The following is a 22,948-nucleotide window of genomic DNA, read 5'->3' on the forward strand; positions in this document are numbered from 1 at the left end:
AACGTATTTTTTACAGTGTACAAGATTATCATAACAACTTTTTTAATTTGGTTGAAAATTTGAAAATTCCCAAATTTTATCGTACCAAAAATTTTTGAAACCGCATTTTTTTCAAGATTTTAAAAGTATATGTACGGTTATTCAAAGTACTCAGAAAGTCAAACAATTTATTCTTATGCCTTTTTTTATAAAAATAAAATTATCAGAGTTAGAGCATTTTCAAAATCAAAAAAAAAAAAAACTGAAATGAACATTTTAAGCCAATCAACGCATGATATGAGAAAGTCAAGAGAAGAAAAACGTTGATTTTTGAAAGACCTACAATATTATCATAACAACTTTTTTAATTTGGTCGAAATGTTGACAATTCCAGATTTGATCGTACCAAAAATATTGAAAAATCCAAAAATTCCATTTTTTGGTCAAACTACACAAGATACGAAAAAAACGAATGAGCTGAAATTTGGCACCCTGGAAAGACCTACAAATTTGTCATAAATCACTTTTCGATAGGACGCGTAGTTTTTGTTTTAGTCGTAAAAACATTAAAAATTAAAAATTAAAATTTTTGGACAAACGACACAGGCTTCGAAAAAAAATTAGACAAAACTTGTTTATCCAAAGAAGAGCTATAATTTTTTATAGGAAACGTAGTTTTTGCTCTATCCATAAAACATAACATTCAAAATAAAAATATCAAATTTTTTTGAAAAAACGACATAAGTACGAACTAAAATTAACAGACAAAAGTTATTTCCCTGACAAGATCTATAAATTTATTATTAATCATTTTTAGATAGGATGAGTAGATTTTCTTTCAATCGTAACAAATAAGATTAAAAATGAAAAAATGAAATTTTTGGAAAAAGGACAGAAAAGACGGAAGAGGACAGAGGATCCTATATAGGTTCCTGGATTAGACCATATGCAGATGCACAACAGTTTTTCTTTAATCGTAAAAAAAAGATCAAAAATAAAAATAAAATTAATACAACAAAGAAATAAGAATTAGTATGATTTAATTTGTATGTATATTATAAAATTAATAATATAAATTGATTGAAATGATACATGTTTCAGCGCAGCTTAGAATACAAATTTATTATTTAGTTGAAAATTTAACAGCTTTATTAAAAAGTCATCTTCTTTGGTTAAAAAATCAACTGTTTTTTTCTTAAATTTGTTTCTTTATTATAAAAGTTGAGCTAATATAGTGAAAAATGCATGTTCCTTGTATAAAAATACAATTTTTCGGTTGCAAAATTCAACAGTGTTGTTAAAAATTCATTCTTTTTATTGAATTTTTTAGTGTTTTGTTGAAATTCCAACTATTTTGCAGAAAATTTACCTTTCCTTTAAAATTAATATTTTGATTTTGAAAAGTTAACTAAAATCTTTTTTAGATAAAAATTAAATTTTTGTTTTAAATTTGACTTTTTATTGAAAAAATAATCTATTTTATTATAAATTGCAACTTTTTGGTTAAAAATTCAACAATTTTATGAAAGAAATCATCCTTTTTGGTTGAAAATTCAACTGTTTTGTTAAAAATTCCATTATATCGTACAAATTTAACTTGTTTAAAATTACACTATTTTCTTTGATCAACTTTGATAAGAAGTTTTTTTTTTGTTAAAGATGCACCTTTTTAGTTAAAAATTCATCTTGTTGGTTAAAAGTGTAACTGTATTGTTGAAAACCGTTTTCTTTTTTTTTTTTTTTAATTGAAAATTAAACTTCATGGGCTTACGCTTCTTCTTGGTTAAACTACCATGGGAACTAATTTGGTTGAAAATTTAACTATTTGATTCAAAACTGATTATTTTCTGAGAATTCATATTTTTTATTTGATCAATTTTCGGTTGAAATGGCAACTATTATACTTTATTTTTGAGAATTCATCTTTTTAGGTTGAAAATTAAATTATTTTTTTGAAAATGTAATTATTTTGTTGAAAAATCAAGTATTTTCTGAAAAAATCATATTTTCTGGTAGAGTAAAAACTTTTTGTTTCATAAATAAGAAAAAATCAGCGAATTTTGAAAATGAATGAAGGGCTCTAATCCGTTACGCAACAGCCCCTAATTTGAATTTTTTGAAATGTATTGTATTTTTTCCCCAAAATTATTTTTAATACTTACTTACAATAATGTATACATACAATCAATATTTTTCGATATAATTATTTAAGACATTATTTTTAACTTTATTGCCTAATTCGTAGTTTTGTAACCCAGAATTAAAGTTTAAACGTTATAATAAGAATTGATTGATTTTAGCGGGTATTTAAAAAAAAATTGATATGACCTAAGAAGTACTTTCACCTGCACTTTGTGAATAGAATTATTTTTAGCATCAAGAGTCTGAAACATAATTCTTAATCAGAAAAAATGTACTTTTTCCAACGAAAAGCATTTTAATAAATTGAATACATCGTTTTTTTTTAAGAACAAAAATCTACAATGAAATTCATATAGAACACCATTTGAAAAGTCGCGCGCTTTCTACTCAGCGCCATCTGTTGATATTGCGTATCATTATGTCATTAACTGTCACTAAGGATACTTACGGCTGTCAGTTAGTGTTTAACGTGTTTAACTCTAATTCTGTGAAATTGTTGATATTCTTATAGAAAATCAATTAATTCTGATAAACAATAAATAGATTAAAGGAAAAATATGGATCCTGCACTTCTCAGGGAAAGAGAACTCTTCAAAAAGAGGGCATTAACCACTCCAACGTAAGTAATGAAATATTGTTTCACCAGTTTCAGTGATAATTGTTTACAAAAAAAATCGTTTCTAATTTTTTTTAAAGGCTCGAATTTCTAAAATTTGTAGAACATGCATTAAGAGAGTTATTCTTCATTTCTTATACGTGGTATACAAGAAGGAAACCTAATAATAAACATAACCTCAAAGGTTACATAACCTATTTTGATTGAACCATTTTTACGAAGTTTCTAAATGCGTCTTTTTGGATTGGAAATTCAGCTATTTTGATCAAAAAAATTCCACTATTTGGTTGAAAATTAATTTATTATTGAAATATTTTTGATTTCAAATTAAAATCTTTCTGTTGAAATCATGTAATGTAAAATATAATGAAAATGTAAAGCTTGATCAATCATTACATTTTGTGTTAAAAATTCTTCTTTTTGTTGAAAGTTCAACTTCTTGGTTGATAGTGTAACTATTTCGTTAAAATTTTTTTTTTTTTTTATTTGAAATTGAACCTTTTTAGTTATAAGTTTAACTATTTTGTTGAAAATTTACTTGTTTTTTTTTTTTGTAGAAAATTCAACCAATTGGTTAGAAATTCATAGTTTTTTTTTCAATTTCATCTTTTGGGTTGAAAATTAATCTTTTTGTTTAAAAATTTAGTTTTTTTTCAATTAACTATTTTCACGTAAAAATTCAACTTTTTTGTTAAAATTTATATTTTTTAATAGAAAGTTCAACTCTTTGTTTGAAATTCATTATTTTTGTTGCAAATTCACTTTTTGGTAGAAAATTATTCTTTTTGGTGGAAGATTAATTTTTGCAACTGAAAATGTAACTTACATTTTTAGTAACAAATTCAAGAAAAAATTGTTTTAAAAAATTCATTTGTTTTGTTTCAAATTCGTCTTCTTGGTAGAAAATTAATATTTTTGTGGGTAAATTTTATGATTTTTTTTTTAATTCTTCTCAATAGTTGAAAATAATTTATTAAACTTATAATTAAACTATTTTATTTTTAATAGAAAACTAAACCAAAATTATTTAAAAATTCATGTGTTTTCTTTTCAAATTAATTGTTTTGTTTATAAATAATTATTCTCAGTTGAAAATTCGTCTTTTTTGGTGTAACATTAATCTTCTTGGTAAAAAAATTAAGTTTTTTTGCTAAAAATTTGATTATTTTGTTGATAAAATTATTTTCAATTGTAAAAAAAAAGAATTATTTGGATTAAAATTCATCTTTTAGGCATAAAATTAAACTATTTGATTGAAAATTTAATTCTTGTCTTGTAAATTGTAAATTCGTCTTTTTGTTAGAATATCAACCTTCTATTTAGAAAATTAATTTTTTTAGTTAACAATTTAATTATTTTCATTTAAAAATTCAACTATTTTGTTAAAATTCATGTTTTTTGGCAGAAAGTTCAACTCTTTGTTTGAAATTCATAAGTTTTGTTGCAAATTCACTTTACGGTAGAAGATTAGTCTTTTTGGTTGAAGATTAATTTTTTGTAACTGTCAATGAAACTTACATTTTTAGTAGCAAATTAGACAAAATTTGTTTTTAAAAATTCATTTGTTTTTTTTCAAATTAATTGTTTTGGTTAAAAATCTTATTATTTTGTTTCAAATCATTATTCTCAGTTGAAAATTAGTCTTTTAGGTAAAGTATTTCATTCATTCATTTCATTCAATAACATTCAATTACTTGATTGAAAATTAATTTATTTGTTTAAAAATGTAACTATTTGGTTGAAATGTAACTTTTTGTTGATAATTCATATTTTCAGTTTGAAAATGCAACTTTTTTTCAAAATTCATCTTTTTTACTTGAAAATTCAACAATTTAATGGACATTTTTTCTTTCTTGATTCGAAATTTTAATTTTTCATTTGAATATTCATCTGTTTGTAAAAATATATTTTTTGTGTTTAACTTTTTTTTTGATTAAGCTTGATTTCAAGTCAAAATATTTTTTGGTAGAAATATTAATTATATTTTTTGTTCAGAATTTATTAAATTAATAAATAGTTAATAATTTATTTGTTTATTAATTTTTGTTCGAAAATTGATGTATTTTCTAAGAAATTCAACTATTATATTTGGTTAAAAAGTTTTTTTTTCAAAATTCATATTTCCGATTTGAAAATACAATTGTTTTGTAGAAAATTTCGTCTTTTGGCTTGAAAATGTAACAATTCAGTGGACATTTTTGTCTTTGAAAAATGATATTTTTGGTTAAAAAAAAAACATTTTTTGTTGTTGAAAATTGGTCTATTTGGTTAAGATTTTTACTCATTTGTTTCAAATTCTTTTTTTTTGGGAGGGTGTCAAATATTTTATAAGATTTTTCTAGAAAATTCAACAATGTGGTTGAAAATTAACTTTTTTGTTGATAATTAATATTTTCGGTATAAATATTCAACATTTGGTTGCAAATTCATGAATTTTGTTGAATGTTTAACTGTTTTAGTAGAAAGTCCAAATGTGGTCGAAAATTAACTTTTTTGTAGCAAAGTTATCTTTTTTCAATACATCCTTCTTTTCGGTTTTGAAAATTACATAAAGTTTAACTATTTGGTTGAAAGTTCATGTATTTAAGAACAAAATTAACTATTTTGGTAGTATATTCAAATTTTTTTTAAACTAAACTTTTTTGTTAAAAATTAGTCCTTTTGGTTTAAAATTCCTTTTATCCGGTAAAAAATGTTTATATTTTTCAGCTAAACATACAATTGATTACTTAAAAAATGTTACTGAGAAATCCTACTTGAACTAATACATAATCTGTTAAAGAATTCTGACATGGTTCTTCTTGACTTCGAGAAGCTAACCATGTTCGTTATCGAATTTTCTGACATGGGTCTTCTTGACTTCGAGAAGCGGACCATGTTCATTATCAAATTAATTGATGTAACAAACAAAAAATTCTTTAAGATAATGAATCTTCTTTTAAACCTAATTTTTTCTGTCTAATACGACCAATTTATCCATAATAAAACCTTTAGTAACGTAATTGCATTAAGTTACTCAAAAAAATATCTTCCTCATTACTTTTACTTATCTTCAAATATGCATGAATATTTAAAAATAATATTCCAAATTTATATAATTTAAAATCATTATTTATAGTTAATTTTTTTCAATATTCTTAAAATATTAATTTTCCTTTAGCGTTGAAAAGAAGAAAAAGGAAACTCAGAAAGAACCACGTGATGAGCCGAAGAAGAAACCAAAACCTTCTTCAGTCTCTCAGCCAACGAAACTGAATGTCGTTAATTACAAATCCAGCGCTGGTAGTTCGCAATACAAATTTGGTGTTTTGGCGAAAATTGTAAAACACATGAAAGCGAGACATCAAGACGGTGACGATCATCCGCTAACTTTGGACGAAATATTGGATGAAACGAACCAATTGGATGTAGTTCCCAAAGTAAAATTTATATCACTTATAATTTTCGAACTGAAAAGTCTATAAATACAGGGTGGCCGGAAATCAGAGAAAAGTCAAAGAATTTTTTTTTGCAGAGAAATATCAAGGATTTTAAAAGAAATGACAAAATAAGGAAGCTTCTTTTTCAAAATTTTAAGTAACTGTGAAGAATAATCTGGACACTTTTTTATATAAAAAGATCTCTTTTTTAGTTTTAAAATACTTTAGGCTGTTTTAAAAAATTTCTCAAATTCTTAAAAGATCTTAGTGTTTTTAAAAAAAATTCCAAGGAATTTTTAAGGTATTTAAAAAGTTTCGAGGGATTTCAAAGGATTTTAAATATTTTAGGGTAATTTGAGAGATTACAAGAAATGTTTAATAGGTTTTATTATCAGTATTGTTAAAAGGATTTAAAAGATTTTTAAAGATTCCGAAGAACTTTTAGTAATTTGAAAGCGTTTCAAAAGATTTGAAGGTATTTTATAAAACATCCAACAAATTTTTACGCGCTTTGGAAATTTCCAACAATTTCCAAATATTTTAAAGTAGTTTAAAAGATTCCTTAGATTTTTAACACATTTTAATAATTTTAAGGGCTTTCAAAGGATTTTAAACAGTTTGGAGTAGTTTAAAAAAATCTGAGATATTTTTAAACGGTTTAAAATATTTCAAAAGATTCGAAATATTTTAGGGTAATTTAAGAGATTTTAAATAATGAAAAAAAATTCAGTCATGTAAAGGGATTCCTAAGGATGTCAAAGATTGTCAAATATTTGAAGGAATATTTTTTAATATTTCACATATTTCAAGATTTTGGTATATTTTTTCTATTTTTTGTTGTTGTGCAAATTCCTCTTTTTTGTAGAAAATTAATCTATATTGTTGATAATTTATCTATTTGACGTTAAAATCCAACTATTTGGGTGAAAACGTTTATTTTTTTCTTTTTTATTAAAATTCGTGTTTTTGGCAGAAAAGTATTCTTTTTAGTTGAAAATTTAATTATTTTGTTGGATATAATTGTGTTTAGTTGAAAATTCGTCTCTTTCGGTAAAAAATTTAATTACTACGTTGAAAATTAAGGTTTTTTGTTGCAAATTGAAATTTTGTAGAAAATTAATGTTTTTGTCGTTAAAATTCAACTGTTTTGGTGAAAAATTGCAAATATTTTGTTGAAAACTCGTCTTTTTGGGAGAAAATTATTCTCTTTGACTGAAAATTTAATTATGTTGTTAAAAATTCATTTTTTGGCATTAAAATTAAACTATTTTTATGAGAAAGTTCAATTATTTGGTTAATACTTCGTCTTTTTGGCGTTAAAATTAAACTCTTTTTGTGAAAAAGTTCAACAATTTGTTGAAAATTCGTCTTTTTGATAGAAAATCGATCTTTTTGACTAAAAACTTAATTATTTTGTTGAAAATTCGTCTTTTTGGCGTTAAAATTCAACTATTTTGGTGAAAAAGTTCAACTATTTTGTTGAAAATTCGTCTTTCTGGCCATAAAATTCAACTATTTTGGTGAAAAAGTATAAATATTTTGTTGAAAATTCGTCTCTTCAATATCAAATTCGTCTTTTTGGTAGAAAACCTATCATTTTGGCGGAAAATTTAATTATTTTCTGGAAAATTCGTCTTTTTAGCGTTTAGAATTAATTATTTTGGTGAAAAAGTTCAAATATTTTGTTGAAAAGTGGTCTTTTTCGTAGAAAACCAATCTTTTTGGCTGAAAATTCAACTGTTTAGTAGAAAATTCGTCTTTTTTGTAGAAAATTCAGTTAGTTTGTTGAAAATTCATATGTTTCTTTGGAAGTTCAGTCTTTTTTGGTAGAAAATTAATCAAATTTAATAATTTTGTAAAAATTCATTTTTTATCATAAAAAATTCAACTATTTTGGTGAAAAAGTTTTAATATTTTGTTGAAAATTTGTCTTTTTGGAAAAAAATTCGTCTTTTTGGTAGAAAACCAATCATTTTGACTGAAAATTCGACTATTTTGTAGAAAATTCAGCTACTTTGTTAAAAATTCATATGTTTATTTTAAAATGCTTTAAAATTAAACTATCTTGGTAAAAATTTAATTATTTTGATGAAAATTGGTCTTTTTGGGAAAAAATTATTCTGTATGGCTGAAAATTTAAATTTTTTTTTTGTTTTAATTAATTTTTTAGCATTAAAATTAAACTATTTTGGTGAGAATGTTCTATTTTTTTGTTGAAAATTCATCTTTCTCTTTTTGGTAGAAAATCAATCTTTTTGGATGAAAATGTAATTATTTTGTTGAAAATTCGTCTTTCTGATAGAAAGTTCAACTGCTTCGTTAAAAATTCATATATTTCTTTGAAAATTTTTCTTTCTTGTAGAAAATGCATATTTTTTATTGAATGATTATTAATTTCGTCGAAAATCATTATTTTAAATTGAAAATTCATCTTCTTGGTGCTAAAATTCATCCATATTATTGAAAAATCGTCTTTTTTCGTAGATAATTTAACTATTCGTTTAAAAATGCATGTATTTTGTTGAAAATTCAATTTTTGGTTGAATAATAAATTTTTTTCGTAGAAAATTAATTTTTTTGGCTAAAAATTCAATTATTTTAGTTAAAAATTGTTCTCAGAGGTGGAAAATTAATTTTTTAAACTAAGAATTGAATTATTTTATTTTTAGCAGAAATTAAAATTTTGTTTAATAATTCATGTGTTTTTTTAAATTCGATTTCAAGAATTTCGAAAAATTCGATATTTGTTAGGGTAATTTGACAGATTCCAAGGAATGTTTAATAGATTGTAATAATTTTTAGGAAATCCTAAAAATTTTAAATATTTTAGGGTATTTTAAAAAATTCCAAGCAATTTTCAAGAACTTCAAAAAATTTCAACGAATTTCAAAGAGTTTTAAAGGATTCCGAAAAATTCTTCTTAAAGTTCAAAAATTTCAAGGGTTTTTGAAAGATTTTTGGGTATCATTCGAAGGGATTTTTATGGATTTTTTAGTAGTTTTAAAAAGAAATTTTGAAGAACCTTAAAAAGTTTCACAATATTTCAAAAAATTCCAAATATTTTATGGTAATTTTAGAGATTTCAAGATATTTCTAATAGATTTCAATCATGTGAAGGCATTCCTAAGAATGTCAAAGATTTTCAAATATTTTAAGGTATTTCCAAAGATTTTAAAGATTTCTGGATATTTTTAATAGATTTGATTAATTTTGAGTCATTCCGAAGAATTTTAGGATTTTTAGGGTATTTTTTTAACAGTTCTACGAATTTCCAAAGGCTTTAAAAAATGTATAGGAAATTAAAGCAATTTTTAAGGATTTGAAATATTTGAGCGTATTTTAAACGATTTTTAAGAAATTAATTTTTTTTTTTAATAATTGGAAGGGATTTCTAAATATTTAAAATATTTGAGGTATTTTAGAGTTTCAAGAGCTTTTAAAGGGTTTAAAATATTTTCGAATCTTTTAAAGGTTTCTGTAGAATTTCCTATAGATTTCAATCATTTTTAATATTAATAATTAAAAATGTGTAGATTCACATTTTAAATTGTTTTATTTTATTTATAAAAGATGCCGTATTTAAACTGTACAAGATTGACATATTGGTCTTTAAGAATTAATTTTTTTTATTAAACATTCGTCTTTTTATATAGGAGATTTATCTTTTTTGGTAGAAAATTCATCTTTCTTGTTTGAAAATTTATCTTTTTTGTTTAAAGTTCAACTTCTTTACTTTAAAGTTTAACAGTTTGGTAGAAAATTAACCTGTTTGGTTGAAATCACGCTTTATTGTTTAAAATTAAATTAATTTATAGAAAATTCTGCTTTTTGGTTTTTAAAATTCTCTTCTGGCTTTTTTTCATCTTTTTTTGGTAAAAAGTTCGACTTTTTGGGTGAAAACTACTATATTTTTGTTTAATTTCGTCTTTTTTTGTGGAAAGATCATCTTTTTTATTAAAAATTAATCCTTTTTGTTAAAAATTCGACTATTTTGGGTCAAAAGTTCAACTCTTATGTTCAAAATTCGTCTTTTTAGATAGGAGACTCATCTTTTTTTGGGAGAAAAGTCATCTTTCTTGGTTGAAAATTCATTTTGTTTGTTAAAAATTCGACTTTGCAGGTTAAAATGACTACATTTTTTTAAAAACCCGTCTTTTTACTTTAAAAAAACGACCATTTGGTTTAAAATTGTTGAAAATTCCTCTTTTTAGATAGAATATTATTCTTTGTTGATAGGAAAATCATCTTTTTTGTTAAAAATTTTGGTAAAAGTGGTTTTATTTTGTTCAAATTTCCTCCTTTTTGGTAGAAAGTTAATCTTTTTGATTGAAAATTCACCTTTAAGTGGAAATTGATCAATTACTTTATTAATTTAACTTTTTTGTTAAAAATTTATATTTTTTTATTATTTTTCATCTTTCTTTATTAAAAATTTATCTTTTTTGTTGAACATTGGACTTTTTGGGTTGAAATTTAATTATTTGTTTGAAAGTGCAACTTTTTGGGATGAAGTTTGATCCTTTTCTTCTAAAATTCGATCATTCGGTTGAAAATTCGTATTTTTACGTTGAAAATTCAAGCGCTTGTTTAAAAATATAACCGTTTAGTTCAAAATTCGTTTTTTGTCTTGCAAATTCAACAATTATGTAGAAAATTCAAATTTTTAGATAGAAAATTAATCTTTTTTAATAGTTTTTTTAAAAAAGGTTTTTTTAAAACCTTGCAAATTCAACTATTTGGTTGAAAATTCAATTATTTGGTAGAAAGTTATTCTGTTTGGTTGAAATCTTATTCTTTTGTTGAAAATTTAATTATTTTTTTGAGACTTGTTTTATTTTTAAAAATTCTTTTCTTCTGGTCTGTTTTCATCTTTTTTAGTAAAAAATGCTACTTTTTGGGTGAGAGTTATTGTGTTTTGTTGAAATTACGTCTTTTTTGATAGAAAGTTAAATTTTTTATATAATCTTTTTTTTTCATCGATTATTTTGGTCGAAAGCTCAACTCTTCTGTTGAAAAATTGTCCTTTTATATATGAAGTTAATTTTTTTTGTGGGAAAATAATTTTTTTTGGTTCGTTTCTGACTCGAAAAATCAGCAATTTTGTTTTAATTAAAATTAATATTTTTTGGTGGAAAAAATTCGATCTTTGGATTGGAATTTAAACCCTCTTCTAAAAAAGTCGCCTTTTTGCCTTGAAAATTAACTATTTGTTTAAAAATTCACGTATTTGGTAGAAAATTATTCTATTTGGTTGAAATCAGGCTCTTTTGTTGAAAATTGGAATATTTTGCACAGGATTCTTCTTTTTATTTGAAATATTCGTCTATTCTGGATTGTTTGCAACCTTTTTTTATTAAAAAATTCTTTTTTGGGTTAAAATTATTGGCTTTTGTTGAAATTGCATTCGATTATTTTGGTTGGAAGTTAAACTCTTCATTTGAAAATTCGACTTTTTAGATATGAAATTAATCTTTTTTTTTTGTGAGAAAATCATCTTCATTGATTGAAAATTTATCTCTTTTTGTTGAAAATCAACTTTTTATTGAAATTTCAACTCATTTATACAAATTTTTTTTGTCTTGAAAATTCAAGTATCTGGTTGAAAAAGCAATTGTTTTTGGCATGTGAAATCGAAAATTTGGTAAAAAATGAAACTATTAAATTTAAAAAAATCCTTTTTGTTGAATATTCCATTACTGTGAAAATTTTATTTTTCTCTTAAAAATTTCATTTTTTTGTTGTAAAAAAAATGCTACTGTTTGGGTAAAAATGTTTGTATTTTGTTGATATTTCGTTCTATTTGGTAAAAAGTTAATTTTTTAAATAAAAATTCATGTTCTTAGTTGTAAATTTAACAATTACTTTTTTCTAAATTTAACTGTTTGTTCAAAATTTAACTTTTTGAATGAAAATTCAAATTTTACGATAGAAAATTCATCGTTTTGGATAAAGCATTACTATTTTTGGCTGAGATTTAATCCTTTTCTTTTAAAATTCGGCAATCTGATTAAAAATTAATCTTTGTACGTTGAAAATTCAAACGCTTGGATAAAAATTCAAGCGTTTGGTTCAAAATTCGTTTTTTGGCTTGAAACTTCAACAATTTTGTAGAAAATTCATTTTTTTTAGATAGAAAATTAATCTGGTTCTGGCAGATAAAGTCGGCTTTTTGGGTTGGAATTTAAACTCTCTTCTAAAAACTTTGGTTGAAAATTCATCTTTGTAGGTTGAAAATTCAAGTATTGGGTAAAAATTTAACTATTTTGTTGAAAATTTGGTCCGCTTAGCTTCAAAATTCCACAATTAAATAGAAAATTAAGCTATTGGGAGGAACATTAATTTTTTTGGTTAAACATTTAACTTTAGGGTTAAAAATGTAACTATTTTGTTTGAAACTATTCTTTTTTTTAGCTTGAAAATTCAAAATTTTGGTAGAATATTAAACTGTATGGTTGAAAATAAGCTTTTTTTGTTGAAAATTTAATTATTTTGTATATATTATCTCTTTTGGTTTTAAAAATCCATCTCTTTTGGTCAAAGAAATTATCTTTTTGTCAAAAATGCAACTGCTTTCGTGAAAATTATTGTATTTTGTTGAAATTTCATCTTTTTGGTGCGAAATTGATCTTTTTGGCCGAAAATTCAAATAATTATTTAAAAATGTAATCATTATGTAGAAAATTCAGCCCTAGAAAATTCAATTCTTTCAATCAATAAAAATAATAAATTCAATATTACAAAAATTAATTGAATAAATGAACCATTCAATAAAAATAATTTCTTTAATTAAAATATGTATATAAATTAAAAATAATTATTTAAAATTATATAATATATTATTTCTTTGATTCTACAACTCAATGTTTTATTTAAACTATTGAAATATTTTAAAATTATAATAAAATAAAGGAAATTAATGTAAATAAATAAATAAATATTCACGATAAGAAATTAGAGTAAATTTATTAATATTTTTATAAATAAACCCATGATTAATTGATGTATAAAATATATGGAATAAACAAATTCGTTTTGTTGCGGCCACCCTACAAAACCCTAATTTCATTTAATTTAATTTTCTAGAAATAAAAAATTGAATTTAATATTCAGGTGAGATTATGGCTTCAAACGGAGGCTTTACTCAAGAATCCAAAAATAGAAGTAACGCAGGATAACAGATTTCTTTTCAAAGCAATGTTTAGAATTAAGGATAAGAAATCGCTTATGAGATTATTAAAACAGCACGATTTAAAAGGACATGGTGGAATATTCTTGGAAGATATACAGGAAAGTTTACCACATTGTGAAAAACATTTAAAGGTACGTAAATTATTGAATTTTTATAAAAAGAGTCTTCACACTCTTTCCCTTATTCTCATTTTTTAAAGAATTTTTCTTTTTTTCTCCTGTTCTCAAGAAACTTACCCCTTTTTTACGTTTATTTGCCTAAATGCGAATTTAAGTAATAGAACCCAATAAGAAGGAATTTTATTCACCGGGAAAAAAACCCAGAAATGGCCGGGGTTTTAATTAAAAACCGGGAATTTACTCCTTATCGAGTTTGTGCATTTTTAAATATATCTATACTTTATTAGAGAAAGAATTTTTATTTTTTTGTCCATCATAAGAAAAACCTTTTCAATTTTTTGTTCAGTGTGACAGGAAATTTCAGAAAATAATTATAATTTTTATTTTATAACAGGAAGTTTTATAACTCGGATTTAGAAGAATATCATTTTAAAAAAATCCCTGTTTCAGATGGGAGTTCGTCACAATTTAAAAACTTCCCTTTTCTATAAAAACTATTTGGTTAAAAATTAAACTCTTTAGTTAAAAGTTAATTTTTTTGTTTTAAGATACATCATTTTCATTGAAAATTCATCTCCAGTTTAAAATACAATTTAAATATTGCAGTTTTTTTATTTGTTAAGAATTAGATTTATAACAGAAAATTTAACGATTCTAATTTTGGTTTTTCTTTGTTGGATGAAAATTCAACTATTTGATTGCAAATTGATATTTTTTATTTAAAAGTAAAACTATTCGATTTATAATTTACGTATTTTGTGGAAAATTTGTCTTTTTAATTTGTAGAAACTTAATCTTCATGGTTGAAAATTCAACCTGTTTCGTTGAAAATTCAATTTTTTAACTGACAATTTAACTTTTTCATTTTTGGTTGACAATTTATCTTTTCTAGATAAAAATTCAACAATTTTTACGAAAATTTGTCTTTTTTTAATTGAATATTTCCGTATTTTCTTTTAAAAGACCGATTTTTTTTAGTACAAAATGATCTTTACCTTGAAAGTTAATCCTCTTGTTAAAAAATTCTTTTTTTTGGTTAAAAGTTTTAATATTTCAGTTAAATATTTATCATTTTAGTTGAAAATTCGTTTTTTAGTTTGGAAATAAAACTACTTGGTTGAAAGTTAAACTATTTTGTTAAGATTAATTTTTTTATGTGAAGATTCTTCGTTTTAATTTAAAATTCATTTCCTTATTTCAAGAATGAGCTTATTGATTGGAAACTTGTTTTATCTTCGTATGGAAAGGAATTTTTTCCAAAAATTTAACTAATTTGTTGAAAATTTCTTTCTTGTTTGGTTGAATTTTTAAAAACTATTTTTGGTTGAAAATTTTTTTTTCTAATTAAAAATTCAACAATTTTGACGAAAATTTGTCTTTTTAATTTGAAATTTGCATATTTTTTTAAAAAATCTTTTTTTTTTGTACAAAATTATCTTTTTCCTTGAAAGTTAATCTTCTTGCTTAAAAATTCTTCTTTTCGGTTAAAAATTTAAATATTCCAGTTAATCTTTCATTGGAAATATAACTATATTTTTTTTTAATTCTCAAATTAAATTTTTTTCTGGAAAATTCAAATGTTTTGGGTCGAAAATTTAACTGCTTCGTCTCAAACTCGAATTTTTGTCTTGATAATTCAGCACTGATTGGAATTTAAACTAAATGGTTGAAAATGAAATTTTTATTGAAAATTCATTTATTTTATAGATAATTCGTCTTTTGTCTGAAAATTTTCGTCTCTTCATAAGACTGTCATTTTTTTGTTTTTAAAAATTGTAACGTTTTGAATGAAAATTCTTAAATTTGGCGCAAATTTCGTCTTTTTATTAAAAATTATATGTTTTTGGTTAAAAATTCATCTTTTTGGTGAAAAATTTTAACTCTTTTTGTAGAAAATTTAACTTTTTTTTTAAATGTATATTTTTTTCATTAAAAAATTTAACTTTTTATAAAAAATTCGTCTTTTTCGTTTCAAAATCCGTTTTTTGGTAGTAAATTGTTATTCTTTGTTGGAAATTCATCTATTTGATTAAAGTTTCAACTATTTGGTTGAAAATTAATTTATTCGGTTAAAAAGTTTTTTTTCGGTCGAAAATTACCCTATTTTGACATTTTTCTTTTTAGAAAGAAAATTAATCATTTTTCATATAAAATTCTTTTGTATTGTTTGAAAATTAAAGTTTTTTGTTGAAAAATCAACTTTTCGGTTTGGAAATTCAAATCTCTTTTAAAAATCGTCTTTTCGGCTTTAAAATTCAACTACTTGTGTATAATGTAAGTCTTTGTAATTTATTTTTAACCTTTCTTATTTAAAACTTTGACCATTTGGCTGAAAATTCATCTCTGCAGGTTAAAAATTCAATTATTTTGTTGAAAAGGAATTTTTCTTAATTGAAAAATAACTTTATATTGTGTTAAATTTAATTGTTTTGGTTGAAGATTTATCATTTCAGTTGGAAATTCATCTTTAGAGATAGAAAATCAATCTTCTTGATTAAACATTTAACTATTTATTCATATATATATTATTGAAAATTCGTCTTATATCATAGAAAATTTATCTTCTTGGTTGAAAATTAATTTTTTTGTTTAAAAATTCATCAATATTGGTAGAAATTTTCCTTTTTTGGTGAGGAATGGAATTGTTTGGTTGAAAATTAATATGTTTTGGTAGAGAATGCAATTTTTTTATTTAAAATTAAAATATTCGTTTGCTTAAAGTAACTACTATACATTATTCCTTGAAAATTCATCTGTTTTTGTTGAAAATTAATTTGTTTGTTCGAAAGTTGAATCTGTTTGTTGAAAATTTTTTTTTTATGTTTCATAATTTTTGTTGAAAATTCTTCTCTTTAGTTGAAATTTTTTTTAATTTTAACTACAAATTTAACTATTACAATTGAAAAATCATCATTTTAGTTGAAAATTGATCTTTTTTAATAAAAAATTTATCTGCTTGGGTAAAAGATGAACTATTTAGTTAAAAGTTTATTTATTTGATTAAAGGTTCTTCTCTTTCTTTCGAAATGTAATTATTTTGCGGAAAATTCATATTTTTGGGTTTAAATTTCAATTGTTTTACAGAATATTCGACTTTCAAGTTGAAAGTTGGAGAATTTCCAAAAAACCTATCTTTCTTTCTTCATTGAAAATCCTTATTTATCGAAATTTTCTTTTCATTTTAAAATTCAACTAATTGTTTAAAAATTGATGTATTTTGATGAAAATTTGCCTTTTTCCGTAGAAAATTCATCTTTTCAATTAAAAAATTCAACCATTTGTTACAAAATTTAATTATTTTGTTAAAAATTTGTTTTTTTTTATTGAAAAAATAACTGTTTCTGGTTGAAGTTAAATATTCTTTGTTTTAATATTCGAGTATTCGATAAAAAATTCATCTGCGTAGGTAGAAAATTCAAGTATTTTATTAAAAACTCATTTTTTTACGAAAATTCTACTATTTTGTATTAGAATTTGTCGATTTGGATAAAAAATTGTTCATTTGGATGGAAGATTTGTTATTATTGTTGAAAATTCAACTGTCTTAAGAAAATGCAATTATTTTGTTAAAATAGTAACGATTTTTGGTTAAATTTTAATCGCTTTGTTTGTAAATTTTACCAATTGGTTGAAAATTCATCTTTTTAGATTGAAAATTCTAAAATTTGGTTGAAATTAGAACTACTTGGTTTCAAATTTAATTATTCTGTTGAAAATATAACTGTTTTCTGAAAAAGTTTTTTTTTCAATAATTTAAATTTTTTTGTTGAAAATTTGTCTGTTTGGTTTGAAAATCCATCATCTTTTTGGTAGATAATATAATTATTTGGTTAAAAATTCAATATTTCTTATTGGAAATTAAATTCTTTTTTTGTTAATTTCATTATTTTGTTAATAATTCTACTGATTGTTTCAAAATTCGGGAATTTCATTGAAAATTCATCTATACAGGTAGAAAATTCAAGTATCTGGTTAAAAATCTTTTTTCTTTGAAAATTCAACTATTTTGTTAAAATTTCGTCTATTTGGACAATATTTTTATCCTGTTGGATTGAAAATTTGTTGTTTTTGTTGGAAATTTAATTTCTTAAGACAAATCAATTATTGGGGTTAAAAATTTAACGGTTCTTGGTTAAATTTTTATTTTTTTTATTAAAAAATTTGACCATTTGATTAAAAATTCATCTTTATATTTTGAAAATGCAACAATTTGAGTTAAAAATCAACTATTTTATTGTAAATTAAGCTATTTTGTTGAAAAGTTAACTTATTACTTAAAATTTTATAATTTTAGTCGAAAGTTTGAAGGTTTTATTGAGAATTCGTCCTTTTTTATTGAAAATACATCATCTTTTTTGGTAAAACATTCAACTGTTTGGTTAAAAATTCTACCGATTTTTAAAAAATTAAACTATTTGATTAAGAATTCATCTATGTAGGTATAAAATTCAAGTATTTCGTTCAAAAATATTTTTTTGGTGAAATTTCAATTGTTTTGTTGAAATTTCGTCTATTTGGACAAAAAAGTCCTTTTGGATCGAAAATTTCTTGTTTAAAATTCAACTGCCTTCAACAAAATTCAATTAGTTTGTTGAAAATGTAACGGTCTTTAGTTGAATTTTTTTTCTTTTGTGTTTAAAAATTCGACCATTTCGATGAAAATTCATCTTTATAGTTTGAAAATTCAAAAATTTGGTTAAACATTAAACTATGTGGTTTGAAATGTAATTATTTTGTTGAAAATGTTACTAATTGTTTTTGTTTTTTTAATTTAAAGGTTTCTGTTGAAAATCTGTCATTTTCGATTGAAAATCCATTGTCCATTGTCTAGTTTGGCTAAAAATAAAACTGATTGATTAAAAATTCAATACTTTTTGTTAAAAATTGAATTACTTTTTTTAATTTAATTATTTTGATGAAAAATGTACTAATTGGCTTGAAAATTCGAATATTTGATTGAAAATGCATCTGTGCAAATAAAAAATTTAAGTATTTGGTTCAAATTGCACTATTTAGCAGAAAATATATTTAATTAGTTGAAATTCAAGTATTAGGTTAAAAATCATCATTGTTGTTGTTAAAAAATCTACTGTCTTTATAAAGCTTCAATTATTTGGTTGAAAGTTCTCATCATCTTTTTTAATAGAAAATTCAACAGTTTTAATGAAAATTCTTTTATTTGAACATAAAATTCATCCGTTTGGATTGAAAATTTCTTATTGTTGAAAATTCAACTGTCCTAAAAAAAATTGAAATATTTTTTTTTAATGTAAGGGTTTTTGGTCAAATTTAAACTTTTTTGTTTGAAAATTCGACCATTTGGTTTAAAATTCACCTTGTAGTTTGAAACTTCGAGAATTTGGTTAAAAGTTTATTTAGTTTAAAATGTAATTATTTTGTTAAACATTTTACTAATTGTTTGAAAATTTGACCAGTTAGTTGAAAATTCATCTTTGTACTTTGAAAATTCAACAATTTGGTTAAAAATTTAACTATTTAGTTTAAAATTGAATTATTTTGTTGAAAATTTTTCTAATTATTTGAAAATTCGACTATTTGATTGAAAATGAATATGTACAGGTAGAAAATTCAAGTATTTGGTTAAAAATTACTCTATTTTGCCGCATATTTCATTCTTTTGTTGAAATTTAAGTATTTTATTAAGAAATCATATTTTTTAATAAAAAATTCAACTTGTTTGATGAAAATGATTCTATTTGGATAGAAAATTCATCCTTCAGGATTGAAAATTTATTGCTGAAAATTCAACTGTCTTAAAATTAAAATCAATTATTTGGTTGAAAATTCAACAATTTGATTAAAATTCTAACTATTTAGTTTAAAATTTAATTATTTTGTTGAAAATTTTACTAATTATTTGAAAATTCGACTACTTGATTGAAACTGAATATATACAGGTAGAAAATTCAAGTATTTGGTTAAAAATTACACTATTTTGCTCAAAATTTAATTATTTAGTTGAAATTCAAGTATTTTATTAAAAGTAATATTTTTTGTCAAAAAATCTACTGTCTTTAAAAAACTTCAATTATTTGGTTGAAAATTTAACGATTTCTGATTACAGTTTATTTTTTTGGTTTAAAAGTTCTCATAATCATTTTAATAGAAAATTCAACTATTTTGATGAAAATTCTTCTATTTGGACACAAAGTTCATCCATTTGGATTCAAAATTTGTTATTGTTGAAAATTCAACTGTCCTAAAAAAATCGAATTATTTTTTTTTTTTAAATGTAAGGGTTTTTGGTTCAATTTTAATCTTTTTTGTTTGAAAATTCACCCATTTTGTTTAAAATTCACCTTGTAGTTTGAAAATTCGAGAATTTGGTTAAAAGTTTGACTATTTAGTTTAAAATGTAATTATTTTGTTAAACATTTTACTAATTGTTTGAAAATTCGACCATTTAGTCGAAACTATTTAGTTTAAAATTTAATTATTTTGTTGAAAATTTTCTAATTATTTGAAGATTCGACTATTTGATTGAAAATGAATGTGTACAGGTAGAAAATTCAAGTATTTGGTTTAAAATTATACTATTTTTCCGCATATTTCATTTTTTTGTTTAAATTCAAGCATTTTATTAAGAAATCATCTTTTTTAATAGAAAATTCAACTGTTTTGATAAAAATTCTTCTATTTGGGCAGAAAATGTATCCTCTAGGATTGAAAATTTGTTGTTGAAAATTCAACTCTCTTAAAATTAAAATAAATTATTTGGTTGAAAATGTAACCGTTTTAGTTCAAGTTTAATATGATTTGGTTGAAAATTCATCTTGGTAGTTTGAAAATTCAACAATTTGGTTAAAAATTTTACTATTTAGTTTAAAAGTTAATTATTTTGTTGAAAATTTTACTAATTGTTTGAAAATTCGACTATTTGATTGAAAATGAATATGCACAGGTAGAAAATACAAGTGTTTGGTTAAAAATTACACTATTTTGCGGAAAATTTAATTCTTTTTTTGAAATTCAAGTATTTTATTAAGAAATCATCTTTTTTGATAAAAAATACATCTTTTTTGATAAAAAATACAACTTTTTTGATGAAAATTCTTCTATTTTGAGAGAAAATTCATCCTTTAGGATTGGAAATTTGTTGTTGTTGTTGTTGTTGTTGTTGTAAATTCAACTGTCTTAAAATTAAAATTAAATATTTGGTTGAAAATGTAACGGGTTTGGTTGAAGTTTAATATGTTTTCTTTAAAAATTTTAAAGTATTTTATTAAGAAATCGTCTTTATTGATAGAAAATTCGAATGTTTTGATGAAAATTCTTCTATTTGTACACAAAATTCATTCTTTAGGATTTAAAATTTGTTGTTAAAAATTTAACTGTCTTATAATTAAAATAAATTATTTGGTTAAAAATTCCACAATTTGTTTAATAATATAACTATTTCGTTTAAAATTCAATTATTTTATTGAAAATTATACTAATTGTTTGAAAATTGAACTATTTGATATAAAATGAATATGTACAGGTAGAAAATTCAAGTATTTAATTAAAAATTACACTATTTTGCTGAAAATGTAATTCTTTTGTTGAAATTCAAGTATTTTTATTTTATATTTTATTTTTAATATATATATTTTGTTATTTTTATAGTTTATATTATATTTGATTTGTATTTGATTTGATTTTTATTCAAGTATTCTTTTTAAAATTTGTTGTTAAAAATTCAACTGTCTTAAAATTAAAATAAATCATTTGAATGAAAATGTAATGGTTTTGGTTAATAATTGAACTGTTTATAGAAAATTTAGAAATTGTTTGTTGAAAATTCAACTATTTTTTTTTTATTTATATTTTTTGGTCGAGAATTTAACTGTTTTTTTTTAATTCGTTCTTTTTTATCAAAAATTCATTTTTGAGTGTATACTTATATTTTTTGGTTGAAATGCATAAATAAATGCGAAAATTTGAAATTTGATATTAAACATAAATTAAATATATTTAATATGAAATACCATTTCAAAGAAAATTGAAAATAGATCAAATTTCTGAAAAAAAATACATTAAAAGGATTCAAACTCTATCCTTTCAAAACAGAATAGCAAAAATATGAAACTTAATGTTTACATCAACGTATGAAAATATGTTAAGATTTGTTTTCTATCATTTAATTTCAGAGTCTACAAAATGAAATCATAGTTATCAATCGACCCGATAAGAAAAAAGTAATTTTCTATAATGACAAGTCAACGGCAATTATTTTCGATGAAATTTGGCAGAATCTTTGGCGAGCCTCGGCAGTCGATGCAATGGATGATCAAAAAATAGAGGAGAATCTAGAAAAGCAAGGCATCAAATCGATGCAACATCACGGAGTGAAAAAACCAATGCCCATCAAGAGAAAGAAGGCCAATACAAAGAGGAAACAATTCAAAAAACCCAGAGACAACGAGCACTTAGCGGGTGTCTTAGAAAATTACGAAACATCAAAATAAATGTGTTTTATTTCCGGTAAGGTGGAGATACCTCTTTAATTTACTGGACTTGTAAATAATAAGCAAATTTTTCTTTAACTTGTAAGAATTTCGGAGAGAAATTAACTCCCGAAATGACCGTTAGATACTTTTTTCGTGTAGTAAATTAGTATAAGATTTATAAGTACGAGGATAAAAAATAAATAGTTTATTGAGAATTTAGAAGTTATTATTTAATAAAATATTACAAATTTTTGGCACTTTATAAAATTTACACTTTGAAAAAAAAAAAATTTTTTCAAAGAAGTTGAACGAAAATTAATTTTCACCAGTCATGAGGAAGTTTAAATTTTTTAATCTTAAGATTTGAATTATTATATATTAAATTGAAAAAATTGTTTTTAAATCTTTCAGATTCATTTTGTTCTGATTTCGTAAATTAAAAGTTTCCCATAAATCTTAAGATAACTCGTTTTTTATTAAAAACTTTGTAAATCCTTTTAAAAACACTTTGTTTCAAAATTTAAAAAATCAACATTTTCCTTTATATTCTTTGAAATCTTTCCAAATTTTAAATTTGTTCTGAAAATTTTTTTAAACCAATAAATATCTTAAAATGTTTCGATTTTTTTTATAGAATTTTTCAAAACTCATAAAAAATTGCAAAATATGCCTTAACATTTTTTTATTTCAGATTACTTTTCGAAATTTACTTTTTTCTTCAAATTCATTTTTTAAATTCACCTATTGAGTTAAAATGATTTTTTTTTGTTTGTTTAAAATTCACCTTTTCAGGTTAATAATTAAACTTTCTTCTACAAGATTAGTCTTTTTTTTAAATCATACTTTCTGCCGATTTTGTACTGTTCAACTTTAAAATATCTTAAAAATTGTTTCGAATTTTTATAAAACTTTTAAAAACTCATGAAAAATTGCCTTAAAATTTGAAACCTTGCAGATTTATTTTCGAAATTTACTTTCTTATTAGAAATTCATTTTTTTTTAATTCAACTATTTAATTAAAAATGATCTTTTTT

General features: G+C 22.5%; 1 protein-coding gene across 1 annotated transcript; it reads left to right on the forward strand.

Moving 5' to 3' along the window:
* The first annotated feature begins 2,564 nt into the window (after nucleotides 1-2,564).
* Nucleotides 2,565-22,129, forward strand: LOC117177381 (transcription initiation factor IIE subunit beta). The gene is made up of 4 exons (XM_033368030.1): nucleotides 2,565-2,740; nucleotides 5,898-6,156; nucleotides 13,267-13,476; nucleotides 21,615-22,129. Exons 1-4 carry the CDS (start codon nucleotides 2,679-2,681, stop codon nucleotides 21,930-21,932), a joined length of 849 nt encoding a protein of 282 aa, XP_033223921.1. The 5' UTR covers nucleotides 2,565-2,678; the 3' UTR covers nucleotides 21,933-22,129.
* The last annotated feature ends 819 nt before the right edge of the window (nucleotides 22,130-22,948 follow it).

The sequence above is a fragment of the Belonocnema kinseyi genome, chromosome 7, assembly GCF_010883055.1.
Source record: "Belonocnema kinseyi isolate 2016_QV_RU_SX_M_011 chromosome 7, B_treatae_v1, whole genome shotgun sequence".
Lineage (NCBI taxonomy): Eukaryota > Metazoa > Arthropoda > Insecta > Hymenoptera > Cynipidae > Belonocnema > Belonocnema kinseyi.